General features: G+C 39.0%; 1 protein-coding gene across 5 annotated transcripts in view; it reads left to right on the top strand.

Moving 5' to 3' along the window:
• RXFP1 (relaxin/insulin like family peptide receptor 1) overlaps window positions 1-27,458 on the top strand; it is a 122,794-nt gene that overhangs the window by 36,508 nt on the left and 58,828 nt on the right. For 2 of the 5 annotated variants that reach the window (XM_008052444.2, XM_021709714.1), the window contains exons 3-4: window positions 21,623-21,721; window positions 26,060-26,165. In XM_008052444.2, the coding sequence (XP_008050635.1) occupies window positions 21,623-21,721; window positions 26,060-26,165 (205 nt within the window). Of the gene's footprint in view, window positions 1-21,622; window positions 21,722-25,978; window positions 26,166-27,458 lie in introns of all 5 variants that reach the window. The other 3 variants (XM_008052443.2, XM_021709713.1, XM_008052445.2) reach the window with 2 other exon arrangements.

Genomic DNA, 27,458 nt, shown 5'->3' with positions numbered 1-27,458 from the left:
GGACAATTAGAATATTTGGGAAAATCACTTTCAGTTTGGATTTTGTTCAAATTTCAGAAGCCTAAAAATACAAATTTATAAGAGAACTTGAATTGCCTGGATCTGAGTCACTAACATAGTAAGTTTTGGTTAATAATGTAAAATAAAGATTTCTCCCTCACAGGGAAATAAAGCGCTATTTTTAGAGGACAAAAAGATGCATAGCAATGTTAATATTCAAAGTGGTACATAAATAGGATACACTAAAAAGGCCTCACTGTTATCACTCCCTCAAGTACTGACACAGGACAGGGAACCCCAAAGTTGGGGTCCAACCCAAGAGGCCAAATGGGTTCTTGACTTTGTGCAGGAAAGAATTCAAAAGTGAGCCTACAAAGCAAAGCAAAGTTAGTTTATTAAAAGAAAAGAAGTAGCCAGGCTCGGTGGCTCAGTCTGTAATCCTGCGCCTTTGGGAGGCTGAGGTGAGTGGATTGCCTGAGCCCGTGGGTTCGAGACCCGCCTGGGCAACTTGGCGAGACCTCATCTCTACAATAAATCAAAAAATTGGCCAGACGTGGTAGCACACGCCTATAGTTCCAGCTACTCGGAAGACTGAGGCGGAAGGATCGCCGGAGCCCAGCAGGTCGAGGCTGTGGTGGACGGGAGCGGCCACTGCACTCCAGTCTGGGCGACAGAGTGAGACTCCAACACAAAAAAAAAAAGAAAAAAAAAGAAGAACAGAAAGAATGTTACTCTCTGGGCAGAGAAGTCCCCATGCATTGCTGGGGTCTCAGCTGAAAAGTGAAACTAAGTTTATCAAAATGACAGACAGCAGGCAATTCCATAGACAGAGCAGTCTTAGCTAGCTATAGGAAGAGCAGCCACCATGTATTTTATTTTATAGTTATCTCGATTACATGCTAGGCAAGGGGTGGTATAATCATGCATTTCATTGGAAATAGGCGGAGATTTCAAAGAACTGGGGTTCCACCCAATTTGTTACTATAAATGGACAGAGTCACACTGTCATGGTACTGGAGGGTGTTACTTAGTATGCCAATATATGGTAATGACCATATAATGAGTGGCAAGATAGGGTAGCAGGCAAATTAGTTGCCATCTTGGTTCTAGCTGGCTCTAACCAGTTCTCAACCACATCCTGTTTTTCTCTGTGGGGGTTCAGAAAACCAGGCTATTCACCTGTCTAGAGAAACTGTCTCAGCTAGTAATCTTGAAAAGTTGGCCTTGTGTATCCTAGGAAACTAGTCTTGCCAAAATTCTATTTTAGTACTGCAAGCTTTTGAAGGTACCACCTTGAAGGAATTAAATTTTTGTTAAAGTAAGATGGAAACCAGGTTTGAAAGTCCCCGACCTGAAAAAACCAGCTAGATCACATATGTAGAACTTAAGCTAGCTTATTTCTTAAGCATAAATGAAACTTAACTTTGGTTATTTCTTGTAAATGCCTCTGACAATTATAAATGAAACTTAAATTATCTTCCTAACGTGGTATAAGGTAATCATTTTTGCCAATCCCTGCCATCTGGAAACCTCTAATAACACAAGCATTGTAAAGGTTGAGTGAGTTATTCATTCTTGCTTTATATGTCATTCAGTAGTACATGACTCTGAGCTTCTTACCACCTGGGTTGAAGTCTCCCTGATAGCAAACTATAGTTCCTCTTGCTGTATGTTAATAAATACATTTTCCTACCTTGATCTGATTTTCTTTTTGACCCTTCACAGTTTGAAATGCTGTTTCTAGGTGGTGTTGGTAACTTAAGTATAACCATGCTATCTAGCTTAAACTACTATTACTTTTTATTTGGATGACTATATGTGTGTGTGTGTTCTTTTTATAAAGAATAGTATCTTGTTAAAGTTTTTGAATATTACATAATTTTAAAAAAAAAAAGCTAAGCTGAAACAGGGTTCTGCCGACTGCCAAACACTCTTCCCTCAACCTGCTGACAATTTCAGATGGAGAGTCCTAGACAGGGCAGTAGGAGAGCTTCCCAACAACAGAAATGGCTGCATGAAGCAGGGACAGAGCCTGGTAGGAGCAGCAAATTCCCTACTAAAAGTAGATTATCATGGAAAAAACAAAAAAAGTTTGGGAACCCTAGTTTTTGTGCTAAATTTTAAACGATCAAGTAACAAAAGTAGCAATCCTCACAGTAATAATCCTTAAAACCATGCAAGTTTCTCAAGACTTACCAAAAATCAAATTCAGATGGAAACAATAAGACATTTAGGGTTTTAAAGAGCAGGCTCAGTAGTCAGAGACTTGGGCTTAAATTCTAGTTATGAAGGGAGGCAAAATGGCTGTTTTCTTCTCTATAAAAGGGGAATTATAAGAGTGTCTTATGGGGTTGTGAATAAGATTCAGTGGGATAATGTATCAAGATGTTCAGCAGAATACTGGTGTATGAGGTGAATGCTTGAGTCCCCCCAAAATTCATTTAATAAAACCCTGTTCTCTAATGTGATAGTATTGGGAGATGGAATTTTGGAGAGGTAATTAGGAATAGATGAGATAATGAGGACAGAGCCCTCATAAATTGGATTAGTACCTTTATAAGAGATCTGTAGGCCAGGCAAGGTGGTTCATGCCTGTAATCCCAGCATTTTGGGAAGCCAAGGTGAGAGGCTCAGTTCAGGCCAGGAGTTCAAGGGTACAGTAGGCTATGATCCCACCACTGCACTCTAGCAGGGGACACAGTAAGTCACTTTCTCTTAAAAAAATTTAAAAAATTAAAACTAGTAGTCGTAGTCCCAAGGGACTTAATTCCTCTCCTCACCATGTGAGGACACAGCAAAAAGACTGCTGTCTGTGAACCAGAAAGTGAGCCCTCATCAGATGCCAAATCTACCACCACCTTGATCTTGAACGTCTCATCCTCCAGAAGAGAAATAAATGTCTGTTGTTTAAGACAACCGAACTGTGATACTTAGTCACAGCAGCTTGACCTCAGACAACAGTACATAAAATTAGTTTTCAAAGTCAGCTAGAATATCAATTAGCAGTAGATATATTACAAACTTAGAGGCCTAAAAAGTAACCACTTATTTAGCTGACAATTCTTGGTATCAGCAATTTAGAGTCGGCTCCACAGAGATCAGCCAGGCAGTACTTCTGGTGTCATGTAGACTTTCTCATGCACCTGCAGTCATGTGTGATCAGCTATGCCATGATGCCTGGGACCTTGACCGAGTCCTTTGTCAACATTTGAAAATCCTGAAGTCCAGTTTTGGAAATTTGGGATAAATCCTAATTCACACAAAGGATGACAGAAACTCTTACAAAGTATCTGCCTATGTAGCAAAAAACAATTTCAACCTGTCACTGATCTTTTTATGCTAAAAAAAAAAAACATAACTTTCCTAAAATTCTCCTAGACCAGTGGATCTCCAAAAGTAGTCCTGAGACTAAATACATCAGCATCACCCAGAAAGTTGTTAGAAATACAAATTCTCAGGACCTGTCTCAAACCTATTGCATCAGAGTCTCTGTTGGTAGCTCAGTAATCTGTTTAAATAAGAGCTCCATATCATTCTAACATACTCGGTTTTGAAAACCACTGACCTAAACCCAATGAGCAGAAAATCAGGACTGCATGCAAAATTTATGTAGCAACAGTAAAAATAAATTAGAATGAAGTTTTCAATATGATAGCCAAACACCCTAACTTGCTAACAAATTCCATTACTATCAATTACCTAAATTTTTTCTTTTTTAGTTTCTAAAGGAAAACTGTTACTCTGTTAGTGGCAGTCATCTGCAAATAGAAAAACGTAACTCTGTTCTAAACTTCATGGTTGCCCAGTTGGCATGCTGCTGCTGTCTATACATGAATCTTTCCAGAAAGGATGACAGAATCACATCATCATCTTTAGGTTCCAGGTGACTGAAAATTATGAGAGTAGTTACTTCTGCTTATCTCTCATGGCATTAATTTTCTTTGCCAGCTGTGTTTTTGTGTTTTTTTATTCTTCATTGCATGGTATCTGGATAATTTATGCTCTCGAGGCTATTCATTTTTAAAACATCCATATTTAAATTCTGTTTAATGCTAATTAAATCAAGTCAGAAAGTTGGTTCTTTTTAGAATATGTAAACTTCATGAATATTGAACAAGCAGCAATAGACATATTTGCGATCATGTAAAATACAATATCTTAATAAATATAAAAAAATCCCACCATTAAAAATCACTTTTAGAGTAATCACTTGCAACTTAATTGTATATTGTCAAATAAAATATATATTTTTTCAGCGGCCTTGGGCAAGAGCCTTATCTCTCTCTGGATGCCTCAGTTTGCTCATCTTTAAAATGGAAGTACTAGCAGGTTGTACAGTGTTTGCAGGGTGCTCTTCAAACTGTAGTGCCTATATTTCAGTGGTAGACTTTTTTTTTTGGCTGTTTGCAGATTTAATGGCAGGGGCTTGAGGCGGGGTCCCAGCTATTGCTGCTGCTTCTGCTTTTTCTGTGGCGGGGAGGCCATCTGTGGTGGGGTAGGGTGGCCACGGAGTGCAGATTCGGTAGGATGAGGGACCTCCAGGAGCCCGAGACGTTGCCGGGCAGCACGAGGTTCCCTCCAGCTGGTGACCAGGAATGTGGAGTGGCACTGAGGCTGGCGTGGCTGCGGCGGGTCCTCTCACACGGACCACCAGCCCCTCCCGAGTGGCCAGCCCACCACCCCAGCCCTGCTGAGGCCCGCAGGGCCTCCCTGTTGCCATAACTTGGTCTCGGGTCGTCACTTGGGAGCAGGTCCCAGTGGCCGAGAAGCCTCGGGACAGCGGGTGGCTGTCCTTCCCCTTCCTTCTCGCGGGGCTGGAGCGGGAGTGGGGGTGGCCTGAGGGCCAGGAATGTGAGGCTGAGGCCTGTGGTCCCCAGGTGCTCCCGACGGGGCGGGCGCGGGAAGGAGAGGCAGGGGGCGGGGGGCGGGAGGCGCTCAGGGCTCACAGCTTGTGGGGGTTCACCCATTTGTAGGTGCCCTCGTACTGGAAGCCCACTCTCTTCATCAGCTCATCTGCCTCCACGGGGCCCCGGCTCCCGCAGAAGACATCCAGGATGAGGCGCTCGTAGGCGTCAGGCAGCTTCACGTTCTTATATTTTCAAGAAGAAAATATAAGAACTTATATGTATGTTTATTGGTGTCATTATTTTAGTTTTTATTTTTGTTTACGCTTTGTAAGTATATCTGCATATATACATATTATGGTGGTATGCTTATATACTTTATAATAAATTAGCAAACACAGAAAAACATATTTTTTGTAATGAAAGGGGGAACCTTTTTGTTAATTACCCTTTAAGATATATCTTAAAACATAACTTCAAAAACGTCTCCCTTATTCTCTGAAGCTATTTAAATGTTGACACCAATAATGATTATTAAAATGGAAAATTACGTCAAATTGACAATAAAAATAAAATTTGCAGGAGTCATTGAAAAAAATGAAGCACTAATTGCCTACTCATATTATGACCTATAATATGAACTAATATTTAGAAAGAACTGTTACTTTTGTAGTGTCAGGAGCACTTTAAGCAAGTACTCTTATTTGAGTATTGTTAAGGTCCTAGTTTTCTCACAAAACTCATAAATAATTTATCTATAACTGAAAACTTTATTAAGTATACAAAATAAAATGTTTCAGTACAAAAAGCATTAAGACATCAAATTATCGAATATTTTTTATAAACACAATGCAAGCAAAAGCAATGGGTTTTAAATTTTTCAGTGAATTTATAGAAATTCTTTTCTTTCTAAAGCATTTAGGTAATATGGAATATATATACATATGTAGGCATACATAAGTAAAAATTGTACTACTACTTTTGTAATAATTTTGATTCTTATTGATAAACTTCAATATAGAAATGTACAGATATTTTTCTTAATTACGTCATTTGATATAATTTCTGTACATTTTTGGCCAGATGTCACTAACCCAGTTTTCATCTATACACACACCTGGTACAGGCATAAACAGAGTAGGAACTAAAAAATACTTTTAAGTCATCAGAGCAAGCAGTGTTTGGTGTGAAATGACAAACCCCAAAAGGTGGGACCTTTCCGTTGTTCAACTATAACTCCCAGTACTTGGAAGTATATCTCTGGGTAAATACCAAGGGAGTCTGATTACAAAATTTGAGCTTTCTCACTTAGGAATCATTAATCATTTATGTTCATTTTCAACAGAGTTCAAATTCAGTAGTAAAAATGAAATGTTAAAGTAACCTCAAATTCTCCAATGCTCTTGAATTAACTCACTGTGTCTAGATTTTTATTTAAAAGAAACTGCATTTCCAGATTAAAATTTGCTAGCATTCCTTCCTCTGTGTTGTCAACAGATGGCTGTGCAAAGAGGGCTCCCCCTCGTGTTTACACTTACCCAGCCTCATCCTGGAACAGGTGGAATTACTCTACATGAAGACCTGCCTTCTGATGCCCCTGTTCTCTGTATTCTTGATCACTAACACCTTAGCTGCTTTATCTACAGGAAGAGAATAAAGGCATGTGTCAGTCTGCTTCCATATTAGTATTTCTATAACCTGTAAGATAAACTGAAAACCTCTTCTAATACAGTTTGGGTAGTGGAGTGGATTAGTATCCACCAAAACTTCTTGTCCACCCAGAACCCCAGAATGTGGCCTATTTGAGAATAGGGTCTTTGCAGAAACAAGGAATTGAGATCATAATGGATAAGGGTGGGCCTTAAATCCAGTGAAAAGGACCTTGCAAGAAACAGAAAATAACATACAGAGATATTGGAGAGAAGGTCACGTGAAGTCAGAGGCAGAGACTGGAATGATGCTGCCACAAGCCAGGGAACACCAGAAGCCTCCAGGAGCTGAAAGAGGCAAAGAAAGATACTCCCTAGGGCCTTCAGAGAGAGTGTGGCCTGCTGACACCTTGATTTCAGATGTTTACCCTACAGAATTATTAATATATTTCTGTTGTTTTCAGCCACCAAGTTTATGGTTTTATTATGGCAGCCCTAGGGAATAATATAGGAGGGGAGACAGGGAATAGGGGAGGCTCACCCTCTGTAGCCGTAAAGTGACATTAAGGCCAACACATGGTCCTGGTCCAGATTAGTCCTAGAAGTTTAATTTTAATGAATTCTTGAACCATTTCCAGTGAGTCATTCTTACGCATAATTGTATGTGGTATGAAACCCCCTAAAGATGATTTATCTTTGATGTTCACACACAGTTCTGGGTTGTACTAAACTTCAACCACATGGCTTTTTACCAAGTGTTTTATATTTTTTTATGTAATGGCCCGTCAGGTACAGCTACAAGAGAAGTTCAGAAAGATAAAAGTTATTATCCTCACAGGTCCTAGACACAGGAAGCAGAGGGTGCAACAGAGGGGAAGGACAACAGGGAGGTGAGGAGGCAGAAAACTGGAGAGAGGGAAAAGTATTAGGCCAGAGCCTTTACTGGGGCAATGCAGTGAAGGGTGAACAGTTTAGGCTAATTTCAGAGAGCTCTAAACTATAGGGGTGGGTCTTAGTTACCTGGCCCTGGGATGATGAGGGCAGAGACATTGCCTCCTGGGTGTGTGGGCCAAAGAGAGGAGGGGTAATTCGAACTGATTGGTTTGCATATCAAGGGCATGCTCTGGCATAGGCCTCTGCTCTTTCTAAGAATTGACTAGCCCTGAATGGAGCAGTCTCTCCCCAGCCTAGAAAGGTTTTCTTAAGATACCAAAACAAGCTGGGCTCGGTGGCTCTGCCTGTAATCCCACGCCTTTGGGAGGCTGAGGTGTGTGGATTGCCTGAGCCCGCGGGTTCGAGCCCTGCCTGGGCAGCGCAGACCTCATCTCTACAATAAATCAAAAAATCAGCCGGGCGTGGTAGCGCATGCCTGTAATTCCGGCTACTCGGAAGGCTGAGGCGGAAGCATCGCCGGAGCCCAGCAGGTCGAGGCTACAGTGGCCGGGAGCGGCCCTGCACTCCAGTTTGGGCGACAGAGTGAGACTCCAACTCAAAAAAAAAAAAAAAAAGATACCAAAACATTGCAAAATATGGATTTTTTAAAATATATAATGCACCAAGTCTTTCTCTTTTTTCCTCTATTTATTTATTTTAAAGATGTGGAGTACAATTCAAGGTTAAGTATACAAATGGTCGTTGTAAGATAAAGTTTGGGCCTTACTTTGGTCCCCACTTCACCAGGTTTGAGATCAGGTACCCTTAATGATGAAGTATGGTCCCACCCCTCCCCCAGCAGTTTCCCACTACTGCTGATTCCTTTCTCGTAGTATTATGACAATTGTTCAGGGTCTGCTTATGAGTGAGAACATGTGGTACTCAGTTCTTTGTTTCTGCAATAGATCACTCAGTATTATAGACTCTAAATCCATCCAAGTTGCTGCAAAGTTCATGATTTTGTCCTTCTTCATGGCTGCGTAATATTCTATTGTGTATATGTACCACATTTTTAAAATTTAGTTCACTTTTGTTGGGCAGTGTGGTTGATTCCATGTTTTTGCTATTGTGAATAATGCTGCAATAAATATGCATGTGTGGGTATCTTTTTCATAGCGTGATTTGAGTTGCTCTGGGTATATTCCCAGAAGAGAGATTGTGGGGTCATATGGAAGGTCGATTTTTATATCTTTTAGGAATCGCCACACTGTTTTCCACAGAGGTTGTACTAGTTTACACTCCTACCAACAGTGTAGAAGTGTTCTCTTTTCTCCACATCCCCTCCAGCATCTGTTATTTTTGAGTTGTTGATAATGGCCATCCTGATTAGAGTTAGGTGGTATCTCAGTGTGGCTTTAACTTGCATTTCTTTGATGACTAGTGAGAATGACCATTTTTCCAGGTATCTGTTAGCTGCTCATATTTTTCTTTTGAGAAATGTCTATTCATATATTTTGCTATTTTTTAATAGGGCTGATTGTTTTTTTTCTTTTCGGCACATTTGAGTTCTTGAAGACCCTAGATGTTAAGCCTTTTGTCAGATATACATTTGGCAAATATTTTCTCCCAGTCTGTGAACTGTCTCTTCACTTTCTTGATGACTTCTTTTACTTTGCAGAAGCTTTTCGGTTTGATGAGGTCCCACTTGTCTGTCTTATCTCTGATGGCATGAGCATTTGGAGTTTTCATCAGGAATTGGTTGCCAGTTCCAATTTCCATAAGGATATCTTCTGCATTTTCTAAGATTCTTATAGTCTGAGATTCTACGTTTAGGTCTTTGGTCCATTTAGAGTTGATTTTTGTGTATGGAGATAGGTAGGAGTCTTGTGTTAATCTTCTACATGTGGTCAGACAGTTTCCTAGCACCATTTACTGAATAGGTCCTCCTCTCCCCAGTGGTTGCTGGTGGAGGCTTTGTTGAAGATGAGTTGGTTGAAAGATTGAGGTTTTGCTTCTGGAATCTCTGTCCTGTTGTATTGGTCTACATGTCTGTTCTTGTACCAGTACCAGGCTGCTTTGATTATTGTAGCCTTGTAATAACATTTAAAGTCTGGAAGTTTAAAGTTCACTTTGTTTCTTTTGCTGAGGATTGTTTTGTCTATTTGTGGTCATTTATGTTTCCATATGAATTTCTGTATCCAAGTCTTTCTTGAGTTCAGTTTTGCTGGCACTTCCCTGCCTCCCTTCTCATTAGCACACACACAAAGTTGAAATAGCAAATAACAGTGAGTAGAAAGTCAACTTGGCCACCATAACACAAACTACCGTCTGCTTAATAAAGCTTTTGGGAAGTTCCTTACAGGTACGAACACACTGAACATAGAGTTTTCTAGTTCAGCTCCTTCCAAATGTTACCTTAGATGCTGTGGCTTCCCCCACCCTTTTAATCTTTCTGTTATTAATACTTTATTTGGAAATTTCACTGGATATTTTAGGATTGAAATACTGTCTTGTGTTCTGTGTCCATCTACACAAGACTATTTCTGACACTTTCTTCTAACCCTCCTAGGAATATTTAGTATGGTCTAATAAGAGTTGGAATAATACAATTAATAGTATCTTTTATTTCTAGTACTTACTGTATTCCGTGTATGGTTCTAATCCTTTAAGTACATGCTCTTACTTCTTCCTCACTGTCGGTTGGATATGATGAATTGTGCGCATTCTACTGATAAGGAAATGAAAGTGCAGAAATGTTATGTGACTCTTTTAACATCATGGTTTGGTCAGAATTCAAAACCAAATGTGTGACTTGTGTTGTTTTGTTTTTTGTTTGTTTGTTTGAGAGGAAATACAGGGCTCATGCTATTAATCATGCTATTATTTGTCAACTTAGCAAAGGATCCCAGGCTACCCTTGCTCCCAAAACTCAGAAACCAGTCTAGGAAACATGTGGATTTCTCCAGATGCAGTCCAGAAATGAAGGAGGGGAAAAAAACCCTTCTATTTTCCCTTTCTGATCCATGTCTCTTGTCTAGTGTGATAACAGCAGGGCCCAGATATTTTTTGATTTTTCCAACTCTATTATCAGTAATCAATCTTAAGCATTTGAAAATCAAATACCAAGAATTTGATTCCTTTATTTTCTGCAGACTTCTGTATTGTCCCTCACAGGCAATGAAGGTAGAAAATTCTAGCTACCTAGGATAGGGAAATGGGCAGAAAATACAAGGAATTCAAGAGAAGACGAACTTTAATAATAACCCAGAACATTTTCTTGTCATAGGCTTGACACTTATTAATCTGTGAGAATTAGATGGTTTAGTGTGATGGTGGTTATATATGTTTTTAAATAAGATTATAAGAATGTTTGACGTATATTCAGTGACTCTTTTAATTTTTAATTAGTACTGCATTTAAAATTCTGAAACACTAAATATTCCATCTTTCCTAAATGCAGATTCTTAGATAGCTATCAGAATGATGGCAGTTTAGTATAGAAGTTGCTGGTTTCACTTTAGAATATCCCATTAAAGTTGGTGGTTTGTCTTTTTTCAGGTTAAGAACACAGGAGAAAAAATGACATGGGTCCTAGATATATGTACTAATATACAAGCATGCATTGTGTTAAAAAATTACTGGTTTTCTACTTATAATTATCAAAATAACATTAGAGATACCTAAGTAGTTGCACCTTAGGCTTTTCCAGAAATACAGACCTATTTTTCAACTTTAATTTGTATCTGAGCCAGGCTCGGTGGCTCAGCCTGTAATCCCGTGCCTTTGGGAGGCTGAGATGAGTGGATTGCTTGAGCCCGCGGGTTCGAGACCCGCCTGGGCAGCGAGACCTCATCTCTACAATAAATCAAAAAAATTAGCCGGGCATGGTAGCGTGCGCCTGTAGTTCCAGCTACTTGGAAGGCTGAGGTGGAAGGATAGCCGGAGCCCAGCAGGTGGAGGCTGCGGTGGCCGGGAGCGGCCACTGCACTCCAGTCTGGGCGACAGAGTGAGACTCCAACTCAAAAAAAAAAAAAAAAAAAATTTGTATCTGTGTTTATCTGACAATTTTAAGCCATGTCTGGGTTACCTTTACAAAGATTTTTCCCTCAAAATACTTCCTACAAGATAGGACACAAAAAGCAATGTGTTAGTGGCTCCAGTTTCCTTTAAAAGATCCTCAGGGTAATGAAACATCACTTGATTTGTCCAAAGAGTTGCCTACAAAATAACAAGACCCCAAAAGAAGGCCTCTGCAATCTGTCCAGCAAACTGCTATTGTCATTAAAATTCATGAATTGTCCTGGCTAGACTTAATCCCAAGGTTTTCTCTAGTGGCCCAAGACACCTCCACTCTTGGGCTTATTACTTTATGAGCAAAAGATGCTCCATTATGTTCCAAGGACAGGTGATGAAATTTGAATAACTATGTGAGAATCAGAAATGCTCTACTTTGTATATGTACCAACTTTATAATTTAATCATCAATGTATTCAATAATCAATAACTATGTATAATTTGTAAACTGTCAGTTATTCCTTCATTTTAATATAAGATTAGACCCTTTAAACCATCATTAGACCCAAAGCACACCTCCTTTGTTCTGACCTCCTCTCTGACAGAGAGACATGAGTCCCTGAACTTTTGATTATTCAAAATGCAAACATCAAGGGAACTCTGGAGTGGCCCCTGCAAACCTTGAGAACTTTTTTTTTAATTAAGAAAGGTAGGTTTCATTAAGGGGAAGATACATCGTGAAGGGCACAATGGGCAGGACAACTGCTAGAGTGATTGCTGTCTGCTGGAACTTTGTCTGCTGGAACTTTTTTTTGACACTGAGGAATACCTTCATCTGAGCCACCTGGTGTCTAGTCAAAGATTCTGAGTCCTAAGCCCCCACCCTAGAAACGCTGATCTAATAAGTAGGAGCGGAGCCCAGAAATCCACATTTTTAACAAACACCTCAGAGGAATATCAAACCTGTCAAAGTTTTGAAATGACTTTTATTACCCACTTCATAACATCTAGAAAATGATTGGTCTAGACCAGTTGTTTTCCAACTTTGGCAGGCATCCAATCAGCTGGAGGGCTTGTGAAAACAGATTGCTGGGCCTCATCTGCAGAATTTCTGATGTAGTGCCTCTAAAGTGGGGCCCAAGAATTTGCTTTTCTTTCCAATTCCCAGTGATGCTACTGCTGCTGACCCCAGCTCTGTACTTTGAAAAAATACTGATCTAGACAGTCAGTCTTTCTTGAACACATGCAAAGGCAAACACTTTTTCAAAATATATTAATAGGTGTCATATTAAAAGGGCTAAACAAAGTCTAGGCAAATTCTTTCTTGTCCAAGTTCCCATTTCATAATACTAACATGCATTATTAATTCCAAGTGGGATGTAGGATGTAACATTTCCCAAACATATCTTACCATAGAACTCTCTTCTCAAGGATAATCTTAGGAGAGCCTGATATCACACCATGACAAATTAATGCATCCAAAAACTTGGATCTCTCCCATCCTCAACCAAACCTCACCCCTTGCCCTCATTCCCCAATGCCAATGCCAGGAGAATCTGACAACACAGGGAAGGAGATGCATTTCCCAGAGTTCAAATTGATGTGCCTAACCCAATAATTTCCTTGGCCTGGAAATGAAAATACAATGATTATCTTATTATGGCAATTATTTAGTTATTTCTAACCTACAATCAGGACTGATTTCTTTTTCTTGCTAAAGAAAAGAAATACACTCCTGCTGAATGAAGGACTTTTCTATTACTAAATCCAGCAGTCCTCCCCTGTGATGTGAGAAGGGCCCTGGTTGATGGCAACAAATCCCATTTTTAGTTTTAAAAAAATCTGTTTTTGTAAAAATATATTTTTAATTGATGCTGTTTATGTAACACTGCCAATGCATACTGAAGTCATATTTCCCAAGTCAATATTCTCTAAGTACAGTGCTCTCCACTTGACTCTGCTTGAAGAGAAATCAGAGAATCAAATTTCATCAAGATAGTTACTAAAGTATGAAAAATCATTCTACTCACTGCCCCATACATCCTTAAAATATGAAGCATACAAGATTTAAGATATAGAAACACATACATCAAAAGCTGTTTTCTTTAAAATGCTAACTTTCCAACTTTGCAATTTTGGCAACATTTTCCATGTTCTGCCTTCTGGTGGGAGAAATAATGAGTAGGAAGAAGAAAACACTGTGAGAAGGCAGAGAGAAAGGTAAAAGCTAATGGCTACAAAGCCTGTTTGCTTGAAGATGTTGCTCCCTGCATATTGTTCTGATTTGGGGAAGTATTGGCAGGTTTGTCCTGTTTACTTCTGCTAGTTTAAAAAATTTCCTATTTTCATCCTAACATCATCTCTCTTTCTCTTCCTTTCCCTTTTTTGTATGTATGTATATATGTGTGTGTGTGTGAGTTTGTGTGTGTGTGTGTGTGTGTGTGTGTGTGTGTGTAAGATACGGCACAATGAAATAGAAAAGGAGAGAGAGTAGAATTAAGAAAAAGAGAAACTTACACTGCATCATCTGGGTTTGTTGAACTAAAGTGGATCAACTAAGGCCACATATAATGTACTCCTTAAAACAGAAGGGCAAAACACTGTGGGGAGGGGACAAAGGATGAGGAAAGGGCAGGAAACCAATGGTTTTAAGCACTGCACTATCTATTGATGGTAAAAATGTGGCGAATTGAAATAGTCTATTTGATTAAATATAGAGCCTGCTAAAGAAACAAAAGGAAAAGCATCCTCATCTAGGCAGTCAGTAAACGTTCTCATCTCATGAATTTCCTAACAGCAGTGAGGCACTACCCACAAAACAACCCTGCGCTCTGGAATGCAGTCTCCTCTCATTTCCACCCACTGTTCCTGAGGCAGGTAAGTGCAGCAGGAACAAGGATTTGAAGTGCACTTCCTCTCTCCACCAGGTGAGGCGAGGCGCCAGCAGCCTGCAGGGTCAATCCTTCAGACCCGCGCAAGTCCACTTCTCAGAGTCTTCTGCATATATGCAATGAAACCTGTTTTTCTGAATAGGCAATGCCTCAACACGCCAATGACTCATCTACGTACATGTTTCATTTGTAACACCTACAAATGGATAACAATTCATAACGCTATAATGAAAATTAATTTGTTTGGTAAATTTTTAAATAATACCTTAATTATTTGCAATGCTTTCATTGATTCCATGAATAAAAATAATGATGAGCTTAAGTTCCAGTTAATAACTACTCTGGTTGTCATTTCAATGAGTTTGTATAATTCACATAGTTTTGATGTAAGAACCTCAATAACAAGCAAAACAAACTATAGAAAATAGGTCACAAATAGTAATAACTAAATTCTTAAAGTTGATGTTACACAAAAGTTGGAGGGCTGTAGGTGCAATATAAAATGATTAAATAATTTCCTTGACCTGGAAAAGAAAATACTATAGTTATCTTATTATGTTAATTATTTACTTATTTTTAACAAATCTGTTTTTTGGTTGAATCACTTAAACTTCTCCATATCAATTTTTCCATCTGTAATTGGAGATGATAATAATGACCAAATAAAGTTATCATAACATAAGGATAAGACAGAGGACCTCGTACAACTGATACAGAGACCTGCTAACATTCATCCATATTGCCACAGCCCCTAGAGAAGGACATGGCAAGGGTTCAAGCACTCCTGCACATTCCTGAGCACATTACTGAGAATCCTCTTGTCTTCTATGCACTCCCAGTAAGTAGTTTCAGAGGATCCTTGACTTCCCTGCAGACTACCCTCAAAGATGTAAATCCTTATTTACTTCATTTCTTACTAGTCATAGGTTTGAACAGTATAGTATCAATCTAATCATAAGTCTTATGATTTGTATAACTTTTGCATCAGTGTAATTGTAAGTCTTGTGATTTGCATAACTTTTGCAATGCGTGATGTCAGGTCTTGTAAACTTGCTTTCCTCTAAATGTCACTACCTAAATGTAAAATGCAGCTGTAACTTAAGCTCTATACAATGTTCTGCTGGTCATGTGGCTAATGTATAGGTACTGACAACTCTGGGCTATAAAAGTGGACTGCAAGTCCTGAAGGGTGGGCAGAACCATTTTAGAAAAACCTCAAGTCTGGCTCTGCTCCCTGGATTCGAATACAGAAATAAACTTCTTTCTACCAGTTCCCTAACCCCTTTGATTTATCGGTATCAAGGGAGCAACCGAGTGTTACTCGGACCATAACACAACAAAGCAGGCACCTACTATATATCAGTTATCTCCGTGCTTAATGCTAATATTCAACTTCTCTGTTAAAATGTGTGAAGTAAAGTCTCTCACAGAAATCTCCTTATCTTACACCTAAATTTATGAACCAAGTTGATATCTTGCCAAAAAGTCAACAAAACCAGAAAAAGAGAATAATACAATGCCATGAACTTCAAAACCTGACATCCAAGGAAACAGATAGATGATTCTGGAGCCTGGTAGAGCAGAATGTTTTGTGCAGCCCCTGATCTCCCCAGAACTCATATGGGCGATACAGGGACATATTGAAAAATGTCACTGCATTTCTTTAGTGTAACCATGAAACAAAACTACACTAAATGTATGGGCTCGAAAAAGTGCACTGCTTTGTTCTCTCTTGGGAGATTCCACTTGAGCTCCCCAAATTAACTAAGTGTCCGATCATATTTAAACCATAATTTAATCCAATAGTCCAATTAGCCCCTGTATCTATCATTGTTTAATGGAAAAAGAACAGAAACTACTCTTGGTATGTTAAACAGAAATCAAATATGTAGAAAATTCTCAGAAGGGCTGGAAGAATGGGAGTGAGCTAGGCTCCCATTGGTGCTATTGGATCCAAGAGCAGACCACCATGGCTGCAACTCTGCACTGAGACAGCCACTGCCGATGCCCCAACACAACTGCCTCTGGACACCCACAAAGCTGGTCATACCTGAAATCCCTGCCATTGCTACAAGTGCTCCTATGTCTCTTTCAGACACAGCAGCAGGAAATGACGTTGTACTTCTCTTTTACCAATCAAGAGACAGACAAGTGCATCCCAAATCCTGGCTATTCAGGAGACGAGACATGTTCTAAACATTTCAGTCTCTGCTCTGCAGGAACACACCGGTGAAAGGGGAATCAAATGAAGACTGAGTGACTCAGTCTGTAATATACTCCACTGTGGGTCCGTTGCAGCTATACAATACAATGGCATGTCCTTCTTGATTTATTTCTTGGGAGACTCAATATCTATATGCATTTGCCTGTCAATTTCATTTCGCGTAGGCCAACATTTAGGTCAGATTTTAGTCAACAAGCCATCAAATTACTGCTTGAGCTGACACACTGAATCCAGAGACTCCAGCAGGATACCTATACAAATTAGTTGGCCCAAAACAAAGTTATGTTTCTGCCTCCTGGGCTGGCACTCTTAGAAACCATTCCCACCCTGATTCCTTGGGTTTCTGTGTATATAAAATAGCAAAATCTATTGGTATGCACATCTTCTCTTTCTAAGTCCAGCTTGCATTTGTCTTCTGGGGCAGGCTGGGACCTGACTCCAGCTATAATTGGTTGGGAAGCAAAGAAACCTGGAGATGAAAGGGCAAGAGAAGGTTGGCAGCTTACCTAACTCAAGTAAAGTAACTAGCACATCTTCAAGCAAACTACAATTAGCTTTCCAGACAGGAAAAGGGAGCCTTTTTTGCTTGCAAGGTATTGGAGATTTAGGGTCCTCAAATTTAGCTGAACACACAGTACAATTTCCATCAGTGCTCTAATTTTCACTCAAGAGATATGGCAAAATGAAAATTCAATTTATATTGTAACTTGACAACCTGTTGAATCAGGTGATCTGGGGTAACAGTAGATAAGCATGAGATACACAATTATCTTAGGGCAGTCATGGAAGGTAGTCATGGAAGCTCTCCAGTTCTCTGAACTTTTTTAACCTGATAATGTAAAACCCTGACCTTGTCATTTTAATTATTTTTTTCTTATTTATCATTATTTTTTAAGCCAGGGTCTCACTCTGCCACCCAAGCTGGAGTACAGGGGCATGATCACAGCTCATCACAGCTTCAACCTCCTGAGCTCTGGCAATCCTTTCACCTCACCAACACTCCTGGCTAATGTTTTCTTCATTTGCAGAGATGAGGATATTTTGTTATGTTCCCCAGGCTGGTCTCGAAATCCTGGGTGCAAGCAGCCCTCCCGTCTTGGCCTCCCGAAGTGCTGGGATTACAGGTGTAAACCACCATGCCCATCCTGTTTTCTTTCTTTAATCCCTCCAGAGTTATCTCCTGGGCAATCCCACCTCACAACCCTTGAAGTTTCTCATTCTCATTCTAATGATTTGTCATAGCAACCACTTTGCCACCGTCTAGGCTTCCCATGGGCACATCATTCCAGGAAGCCATAGAGATTTAATTATTTTTCATCACTATGTGCCATAAATTATGAGCCCCATTTTCTAATGGTAACTTGAATGCCATTCTCTACAAAACCAACAAGATCAGATAACTAATCCAATGTTTCTATCCTTGAAAGTCTATTACCTGCAACCACTTCTGGACAGAGGAAACAGAAACCACTCTAGATATATCTGGGGAGAGAGTCTTAAGGGTGAAAAATAGATTTCATGCAGGGAAGAATGTTTTTAATAATTGTAAAGACCATAAAAGCAGAAGTCAGAAGAGGGGAACACACCACCATAGGTGCAGCCCAGGATCAAGAAGCATCTGCTGCGGCCACCACTGCTAAGGCTCATCATCTCTTTACCCCCACAATGCTGGAAACCGGAGGCTGGCTGCAGTAACCGCCTAACTTGCACTAGATGTACGCGAGGCTGACGTTACAAACTTCACATCTCACATCCATGCAGCCATTTGGTAAAAGCTCGTTTACAGCTAGAACCCAGATGCTTCGTGTCTGAAAAACATGGATATGCATTATCAGCTTCTAGGGAACTGAAAATGCGACACAAACAATTGCAAGTGCAAGCGATAATTTTATTGAAAGCAGAAGTACACTCCATGCAGCAAGAAAGACGGAGCCGGCTGTCCGAAAAAGGACAAGTCCCTAACCGTGAGCTTCTGTTTTACAGAGTTTTTTCTCATTCCATTTTCCTAATTCTCCTCCTGTCAATCTGCGTTTCGTGATTTGATGGACAGGTCTCGCGTTATATAACCTTTTGGAACTGCGCATGCGATTTCCCCATGAGTACCTAAGCGAAACCCATGGGGGGAAGAGGAGCTTTAAAGCCACAATGCTAATCAATGCTAATGATATGGTAATAACCAAAAGGTAATAGGAGGAAAGCCTTAGGAATGCGCATGCGTGCAGGTCTGGAAAGTCCCCTGTGGGTAGAGTCCAGTGTTAGGGAGGATGCTGCCACGGAAAGATGGAAGGGCCTTCTATAACGAACAGGGGACCTGGGGTGGGGACGGGTCTGAAACTGGGTACTCCAGGGTGTGGCCGGGGGCAAGATATGCTGAGGACGTATCATGTCTAACTGCTAGCTACAGAATGGAGGAGAAACATTCACAAAGTCCGCCAGAGTCTCAGAAATTTTCAGTCTCTGTCTGGCTATATATGCTCAGTCTTTCGGAGTTCCTGCTCGACCTCCCTTTTCACTACCTAAGATCTCATCCAGGAGAAGACAACTTGAGCTGGTTCGTGGGTGTCCAAGGGCTGGCACTGGCTGGTGTCTGGGGTGTTGTCTTTGTCCAGCTGCTTACTGGCGGCCTGCTGGAGTCGCATGCTTTAGTCTTTAGTTGGTGACGTTGAGGGACATCAGTTATCTCCTTCTGAATTGAGATGTCATTATACTACTTTGCCCCTTTTGTTTATTTTGAAATCTGCTATCATCAGGTTTTAAAACTAATGAGGAATGCTAAAGACGAATAATGTTATAAATACAATGCTTAAATAATCTATCCTTTTTGCAATTTTTCACTTTTAGTGGGATTTCTAAAAAGAAGTCTAATCTTACAAGTATAGACAGCATTTATTTTAAAATACCTTTCCTTTCCCAAGTGTGATTAATCTTCATGGAGGGATTAATGAGCAGTGGAAAAATATGAGAATAACCTGGAGCGGGGGAGGAATCATGCAAGTTATACTTAATCAGGGCTGGGCATGCATTTCTAAATGTAACCTTTCTGTTTGGTAGAGTGTGGAGAGCATTCACAGATCCAGAGAATTTAGGCACTAATAAGCTTGTACAGGAAAAGATCATGAGCTCCATTTTGGCAGTGTTGAGATTGAGGTGCCTGTCATGAGCCGAATGCATGTTACACAATAGAAGAAAGTGGGGGCTGGAGATATTATCTGAAAGTCCACCCAGCAGAGTTGAAACTGTGGATATGGTGAAGTCAGTTTTATCAAACTCATGCCTGAACAAGGCTATGATATCTGAACTCAAGTCTCAGATATGAATTACACATATATGATGAAAAGCAGGTTCACTGTTTACCAAATTGTCTGACTCCGGTGAGACGGAACACACACACGCCAGTCACGTGAACAGGTGAATTACTTACAGATAGGGTGCAAGGGACAAAAGTTTACCATCTATTATAAGCCTATTCCCCAGCACATACTCCACTTGCATTAAAAGAATTAGGGCCCCTCAATTGTAATACCTGGGCTATTTACCTCAGAGGCCATTATGGGGAAAACCTTTGAAGAACATCCTGTCCCTGGGGGAGGTTCCAACTTAACTCAAATTGTTACACTCCCTAAAGGGGACAGGAGTTCAAGGCTGTTCCTCCCCATCTCAGACTGTTGTATCCCAGCACATTCTAGTAATTCTTTTTTTTTTTTTTCTTTGAGTCAGTGTCTCAATCTATTGCCCAGACTGGAATGCAGTGGCATAATCATGTCTCACCACAGTTTCAACCTCCTAGGCTCAGGCAGTCCTTCCGCTTCTCCCTCACAAGTAGCTGGGACTACAGGCAAGTGCCACCACGCCTCACTAATTTTTTTTTTTTTTTGGGTGGGGGGCATGGGAGATGAGGTCTCACTATGTTGCCCAGGCTGGTCTCCAGCTCCTGAGCTCAAGCAATCCTCCCACTTGGCTTCCCAAAGTGCTGGGATTACGGTCATGAGCCACCATGCCCGGCCCTCTACCCTCTACAGTTATCTTGAGAACTACAGCAAGAAAGAGGGGAGAACTAAGTGTGTCCATGACCACCCCAAATGTGGCAGAAATAATTTATGAAATCAATACTAGGCTTAGTACTAACTTATAGAAATAGGACAAACATTATAATTTCTTTTCTTGTTTATATGTTTGGCATCCTTAAGGAATCCTGGCAGCATGTGAGAAAAAAAAAAAGTTCTAGAGCAAATCACATTCAAACCCCACCAAAGGCATGAATGCTTGTACCATCTGCAAAGATCTCCAGAGAAACTGCTTTTATATCCCTATTCACTAGTCCATTCTAGCACATAATTGACTTCATGCCTCATGTCCAAAAGAAACCCAAAGTTCATGAGGAATTTCACCAAAAAAACGGACTTCTTCTTACCCCCTAAATGAAGAATTTTATTGCTTTCTTGTTCTACCAGGGGGAGTGAGGGCCACCTAAAAGCCCAAACTTCTCCTGCATGCAGCCTACTTAGGTAGAAAATCCTCACTTGTATCCCACAACTTTATAATAAATAAATAAATTTTAAAAAACAAAACATAAAGTAACATAGGAGTTTAATATACAAATGAGAAAATATAGAGAAATATATGTATAGGCACCCAGAAAAGAATCACTTTGACTACCATGTCACCTATAGAGAAAAAAACAAATGAGATCATGCAGCCATGTTTTCCTTCTTTTCAAAATTTTATCATTATGTCCATCTATCCATCTTTATATATTTTCAACATCAGTTTTAGAGATTGAAGAAGATTTATGGAAACCCAATTTAAAATGCTAAGAACAGTGTGTGTGTTTAGGTATGTCTGAAATACTGCTTTCTCTTAAAGTGTATTCCAAATACCACTTGCTGCAGAAACACCTACTGTGGGGGCAGGTGGGACAGGGGAAGGGGGAGAAGAGTCCCAGACCTATGATCTCAGGATCTCTAGGTGGGAATCCAGAAACTCACGTTTGTAGCAAGTTCCCAGAGAATGCTTATTTCACCAAGTTTGAGAATCAGTGACTCATTTTAAAAAGAGAACCCATCTTCCCCAACACACCAGAATATTTCTGTTCTCTTGAACTTTTCTGCTCTCTGATTTTTATTTTAGGAGACAACACTGGATGGTCTTTGCAACTTGACAAATATTATGCCAGTTACCACAAAATGACTTCCTCATATTCCTTTGAGACAGAAACATCTGAATGCTGTAAGTAATCAGAGTGGTTGTCTTCTTTTCATAAACTTATAATAAGACACCATGTTTTTAAAAGTTGGATCCAACGTTTTTACAAAAAAAAAAGATTAATTACAGTTTTCTCGTTGCAAACTCTATTAGAGATGCAATCTTAACTTGGGAATTTTATTTTTAAATGACTCAGGGATCTTAAGTATAAAAGTAATAAATCATGTCAGGTATTACTGTGAACAAAATTAATGTTAGTCAGTCAGGGTTGCTATTTTTTATATGCATTCCCTTTTCACAATCACTATAAATGCTGGTGTAGAGGAAATTGAGAAAATAGAAGAGCAGAGAAGTTATTTGTATTTTAATATTTGCAAGAGAAAAATTTTCCGGGGTCTAAGCTATATGTTAGAGCTACAAATGCCTTATTAATTATAACTTTCTATGTTTAGTCATATACTAAAAACTTACAAAACTTACACAAACACTGGAGGGAGTGTGAAAGGATATAAACTTGAGGATTAACTCTATTATATTTTAAATCTAGAAGATGTATTTTTAAAACTCCTCTTAAATATTGTCTATTCTAATAAATTATGCACATGTAAATCTGAGCTTGCAGCTGTAGCTTTTCAAAACCTTAGTTAAAAAGCAGGAATTCAGGGAAAGACTCCTTTACTATGTTTTTTTCTTTTATGCTCTATCACAAATGTAAGGTCCAGCTTTTTAAATTTTTAATTTTTTTTGTCTTCACTACTCAAATGAGATTATTAAACAACTAGGAACAATTCTCAATTTAAGGACATACATAGCCTTCCCATGAGTCTCATAGGTGACTCAGCAATCTATCTTAGCATCATGCCTGCCTCCCAGAAGACGGAGACCAAATAATTTAATCAAGAAAAAGCAAAAAACTTTGGGGAAAGAAAAAAGTGAACAGGTATAATTTAACTGATAATACAATTTAAAATAATGAATTAAACCATGTTATCTCAAAATATCATTTTTTATTTCTTTTATTGTATGTTATCTTTTCATTTCTTAATTTTTAATTGAACCTTTTTATATTTCACCTTATTCCCAAAAGTATTTCAGCAACTTGATATGCAAATACAACAACTAACAGACTTAAATCATTAACATGCTATAAAAGACAAACATTAACTGGTAAATGGAAAGAAAAATGAAAAAGAAAATTACGTAAGAAAATCCTTGTGGAGAAAAGTTCAGCAACTCTATGCAAAGCTTAGTTCTGAATTTTGTAGCTAGTAGGTCAAAAAGGGAAAATAATGAGTTACCTAAATTTCATAGTCTGGATTATAAAACAAAAACAAACAGATAGGGGGGAAACACACCAAGTCAGCAAGAGAAATATATTTTTACCTGATCTTGCACTCTGTAAGAAATCTGTCACAAGTATAATTACATAAAAGGAATGGAGCTACTCGACAAAAGATGTATCAAAAAAGACAGAGGTAGGCTGGGCACATGTCTCACGCCTATAGTCCCAGCACTTTGGGAGGCCGAGGTGAGAGGATAGTTTGAGGCCAGGAGTTCAAGATCTACCTGGGCAACAAAGTGAGACCCCATCTCGACAAAAAAGAGAAAAATTAGTCAGGCATGATAGTAAAGTAGGTATAGACCCAGCTACTCAGGAGATTGAAGCAGCTAGACTGCTTGGGCCTAGGAGTTTGAGGCTGCAGTGAGACATGATCCTGCCACTGCACTCCAGCCTGGGCGAGAGTGAGACTCCGACTCAAAAACAAACAAACAAACAAACAAAAGAGCAGAAGTAGTGTTTTTCATCAGTACTTAATAAAGAATAAATGTACAATTTTTAATTAGATTACTTAAAGACAATTTGGGGAATTACAACTACTAATTAAATATCTTTTTCAAACTTGAACATGATATAAAAATAGAACGGCAAGAGTAGTGTAAAATCTGGGGGTGAAACCGAAGTTTCCTAGTGCACCACTTTATTTAAATCAGATTATTATAGAAATGATTAGAAATTTAACTGAGAATGGCTTACAATCATTTTTGACTAGGTAAAAGAATGTGAGAAATTCATTTTTGTTTTTTTGAGTTGGAGTCATACTCTGTCACCTAGGCTGGAGTGCAATGACACAATCATGGCTCGCTGCAACCTTGAACTCCTAGGTTCAGGCGATCCTTCTGCCTCGTCCTCCCAAGTAGCTGGGACTACAGCTTCACGGGGTCTTACTATGTTGCCCAGGCTGGTCTCAAACTCCTGACTCAAGCAATCCTCCCACCTCAGCTTCCCAAAGTGCTGGAATTACAGGTGTGAACCACCGTGCCCAATGAATTCACATTTTTAAAGTCACCTTTCAAGAGCAAAATCATGGAAAACATTAACATCTATAATTTACCAATACATTAACAGAGTTTAAATTTGCAGGTTATGGAAAGTACAGAGATTTGGAAAGAACTGCTTTACTCAACCATAATTTCATTAGCATTTGTTTTCTGGCGCATTTTTCATCTTTTTAAATTTTTAACATAGAAGAAATTTCCTGTACAAACTATTTTTAACAAATTTCCAATTAGCATGTTAGCATAATCAGATACTCATGTTACTACAAAACCTTTTAAAATACACTGTGAATATTAAATTTTGTAAGTGACATAATTTACTCAATCATTCCTTGGCTGTTGGATACTTATGTGTTATTTTTTCATTTTTCCCTATTTCAGATAACCCCATAACCAATATATGTGGATTATTGTAATTTATTCCATATATCTGAAAAAACACCCTGGAATTAATGCTAATTTCACTGCCCTTCACTCTTGGCCTTCTGACTCTCGCTCTCAGGACCTTCATCTTGCTTCCCAGCCTTCACCATTCAGGTCCCACAGCAGACACATGCATTGCTCTAATAGACACAACTTTAACTTAAAGAGGCAGAACCAATTTGCAAAGATCCACAGCCAAAATGGATACTTACAGTTATAAAACTGCTTTAAAATTCTTGGCAGATACTCTGTTTACACAAAACACTAAATCTAAGTTATGGTCTTGATCTCTTGTAAACCCCTGAGGAGTCTCTGGAGTTACTGGGAAAGAGAGGAAGAACACATGTGACCCCATATCTGAGCACAGGGGCACTTTGCTAGCTCAGCATTTTCAGCAAATTGTGCTCACGAGCAGTCATGCACTGGGGTCTCAACTCTGCCACTGAGACACTGGCCCACTTTCTGGAAGATTCACTGTGACGGTCAGAAACTGGAAGCCTGCAAGCACATACTTCTAATAGACAGTCCTGTTTGTCCCATGATGTTTCAAAATTAGCAATTATCATTTAAAAAATAGGTAATGATACATAAAACCCTGCATTTCTGGCTTCTTTGAGGAAGTTGACAGACTTGGCTACACATGTTCCTATTCTACAATGGCAACAGACAGGAGACATTGTTCCATTTGGACATCGGGACACAATCTACATCGACTTTACCTGACACCTGTAGACATTTGGTCTGTAATCCCTGATATGGAGTTTAGGCTCCGGAAGTAATGTGAGAGGGAATATTTCTCATTGCTCTCAATAATTGTCCATTCCCCATCAGGGCAGGAAACAGGCTGTATGTATTACACTAAATAATAATCCCATTATACTTTTTAGCTATATGAACACATCATTGCAAGTTTCTAATAGCCTTTAGATAAATTGAATCACATGCTTTTAAGACTGTCACTACAGTCCCAGAAGATGGCCAAAGGCACACATCTCATTCTCCCTTCACCCAACAATAGTGGAAATAGAGTGCTGTGGAGGAAAATGTTCACTCCCATAAGGGAAATTTTAGACATCTTCCTCTTTCCCTACATAAGCCAAAGGAAATTTTTTTTAAATCCTCATAAGAATTCCTTAATTAAAAAAAATTCTGCCAACATTACCATTTGTGTTTAGTTCTCCTCTTTCTTGCTAGTTAAAAATGACTTATTCCTTCTTTCAAGGTTTTAATTATGCTAAATAAATACTATATTTTTAGAAAGCAGTTCTCATATGAACATTAAACCCATCACACACTACCGTGTCACCCCTTGGTGGCAGAAGAACAATGATTTCACTCATTTTGCAACAAATGGAGAACAGTCTTTCTGGGCTTGTAAATGTGTATGTTTCCAAATATTTATGATCGAGCATCATTTTAATGTTAAACAAAAAGAAAACTTTTAGAAGCTTAACTTACAGCATTGCCCAAGTTGCTTAGGTAAGACATGATATACTTTTGTACTAAATAATTTTCTCATAGCTTTTCATTTCTTTCTTTTCATTACCTTCCTCTTCCTGGTCCCTCACTGTCATCATGCCTTACTGCTTCCCCTTTATCCAGTGGTTGGTTCTGTGCCCATGCAATGTGGTTGCCGAGATCTAGAGCTTCACTGTGATGAAACCAATTTACGAGCGGTTCCATCAGTCTCTTCAAATGTGACTGTAATGTAAGTAGAAAAGAACAATTCATCCTGACAGCCAGGTAACACCTGTAAAGATTGTATCATAATTGAGACCATGTTGTGGTATTGGCAGTAGTGGGATTCTGCCAGGGGAGGGGGAAACACGCCTCATCAACAAGGGTACCTGCATAATGAACATTTGTATACTTAACCCTGAATTGTACCTCACATCTTTCAAATTAAAAATTAAAAAAGACCATATCATTATTAATAATGTATTTTTCTTCAAAGATAGTGTCATTGTTCTAGGCCAGTTATAACGATTACTGATACTTATTTTGCATTTATTAAATGTTAGCCCCTATCTTATATTATTCCTTATATTAACTTATTGAATCCCTTATAACAATCATACGAGGTAGTTAGTATCAGCATATTTTACCTTAACCAAAGATGTCATCAATTGCGTGTGCTACTAAAGAAAACGACTGCTAATTAAACTATTCCATAGAATTTTCCTATTATATGGAATTTTTACTTGACACTTGTTGAAAGAGCTCTTTCAGAATTTATTGGACATAAATTATAATGCAGTCTTGCATATAAGAAAAAAATAAGAAAGAAAACAAGTAAAATAAATTAGATAAACTGTTTCCAGAACTTCACATTTAAATCTAACTTGTATGAATCACATTTTGACTTAGAGATGTTGTTGTTTTTAATCTACGTAATCCAAGCTTATGTAATAGAAGAAAATTATTCTCATAATTGGTTTGCTGATATCTAGTACTTGTGGTTGTTGATTTCTAGTACTAATTTGAATTCAGCCAAACTTCAGCAACACAAACATGCACATTTGACTGAAGCTTTGAAAAAGATGTCAGTGGAGGTTGCATATTTTAATCCAATATTTTTGCTGAGTTGTTTTCTTTTTTCATCCAGATGTCTTAGTGCCTTGTGACCCTGACTTTTGGGGTATGTGAGGACAAAATAGGAATAATTCTTGAGTTTACCAATGTTGGCAAGTTTTACCTTTTTCAAACCAAACCACACAATACAACTCAAATAATTCATATGCAAGGGAAGGAAGAGTTTCTATAGAAAGAGGTACCATCACACCCACAGCATCTGGGGAGTTTATGCAATTTATAGTGGACGAGGAATATGAACTGAGAACATTACCAGGGTTTTCCAAAGAGGTAATATTAGATCTTCTGCATTCTAATCTCTCCTTGCTTTCCCATGGCTCTTTCTCACAGCAATATGGAGAGACTTTGTGGCAGTAAGTGAGAAAGATTAGGACTTCAATGTCAGATATTTTTTTCAATTTGTAATTAA

Source organism: Carlito syrichta, unplaced genomic scaffold, assembly GCF_000164805.1.
Source record: "Carlito syrichta isolate Samal-C Ts95f unplaced genomic scaffold, Tarsius_syrichta-2.0.1 Scaffold274453, whole genome shotgun sequence".
Lineage (NCBI taxonomy): Eukaryota > Metazoa > Chordata > Mammalia > Primates > Tarsiidae > Carlito > Carlito syrichta.
This window is presented reverse-complemented; position numbering and strand designations above follow the sequence as displayed.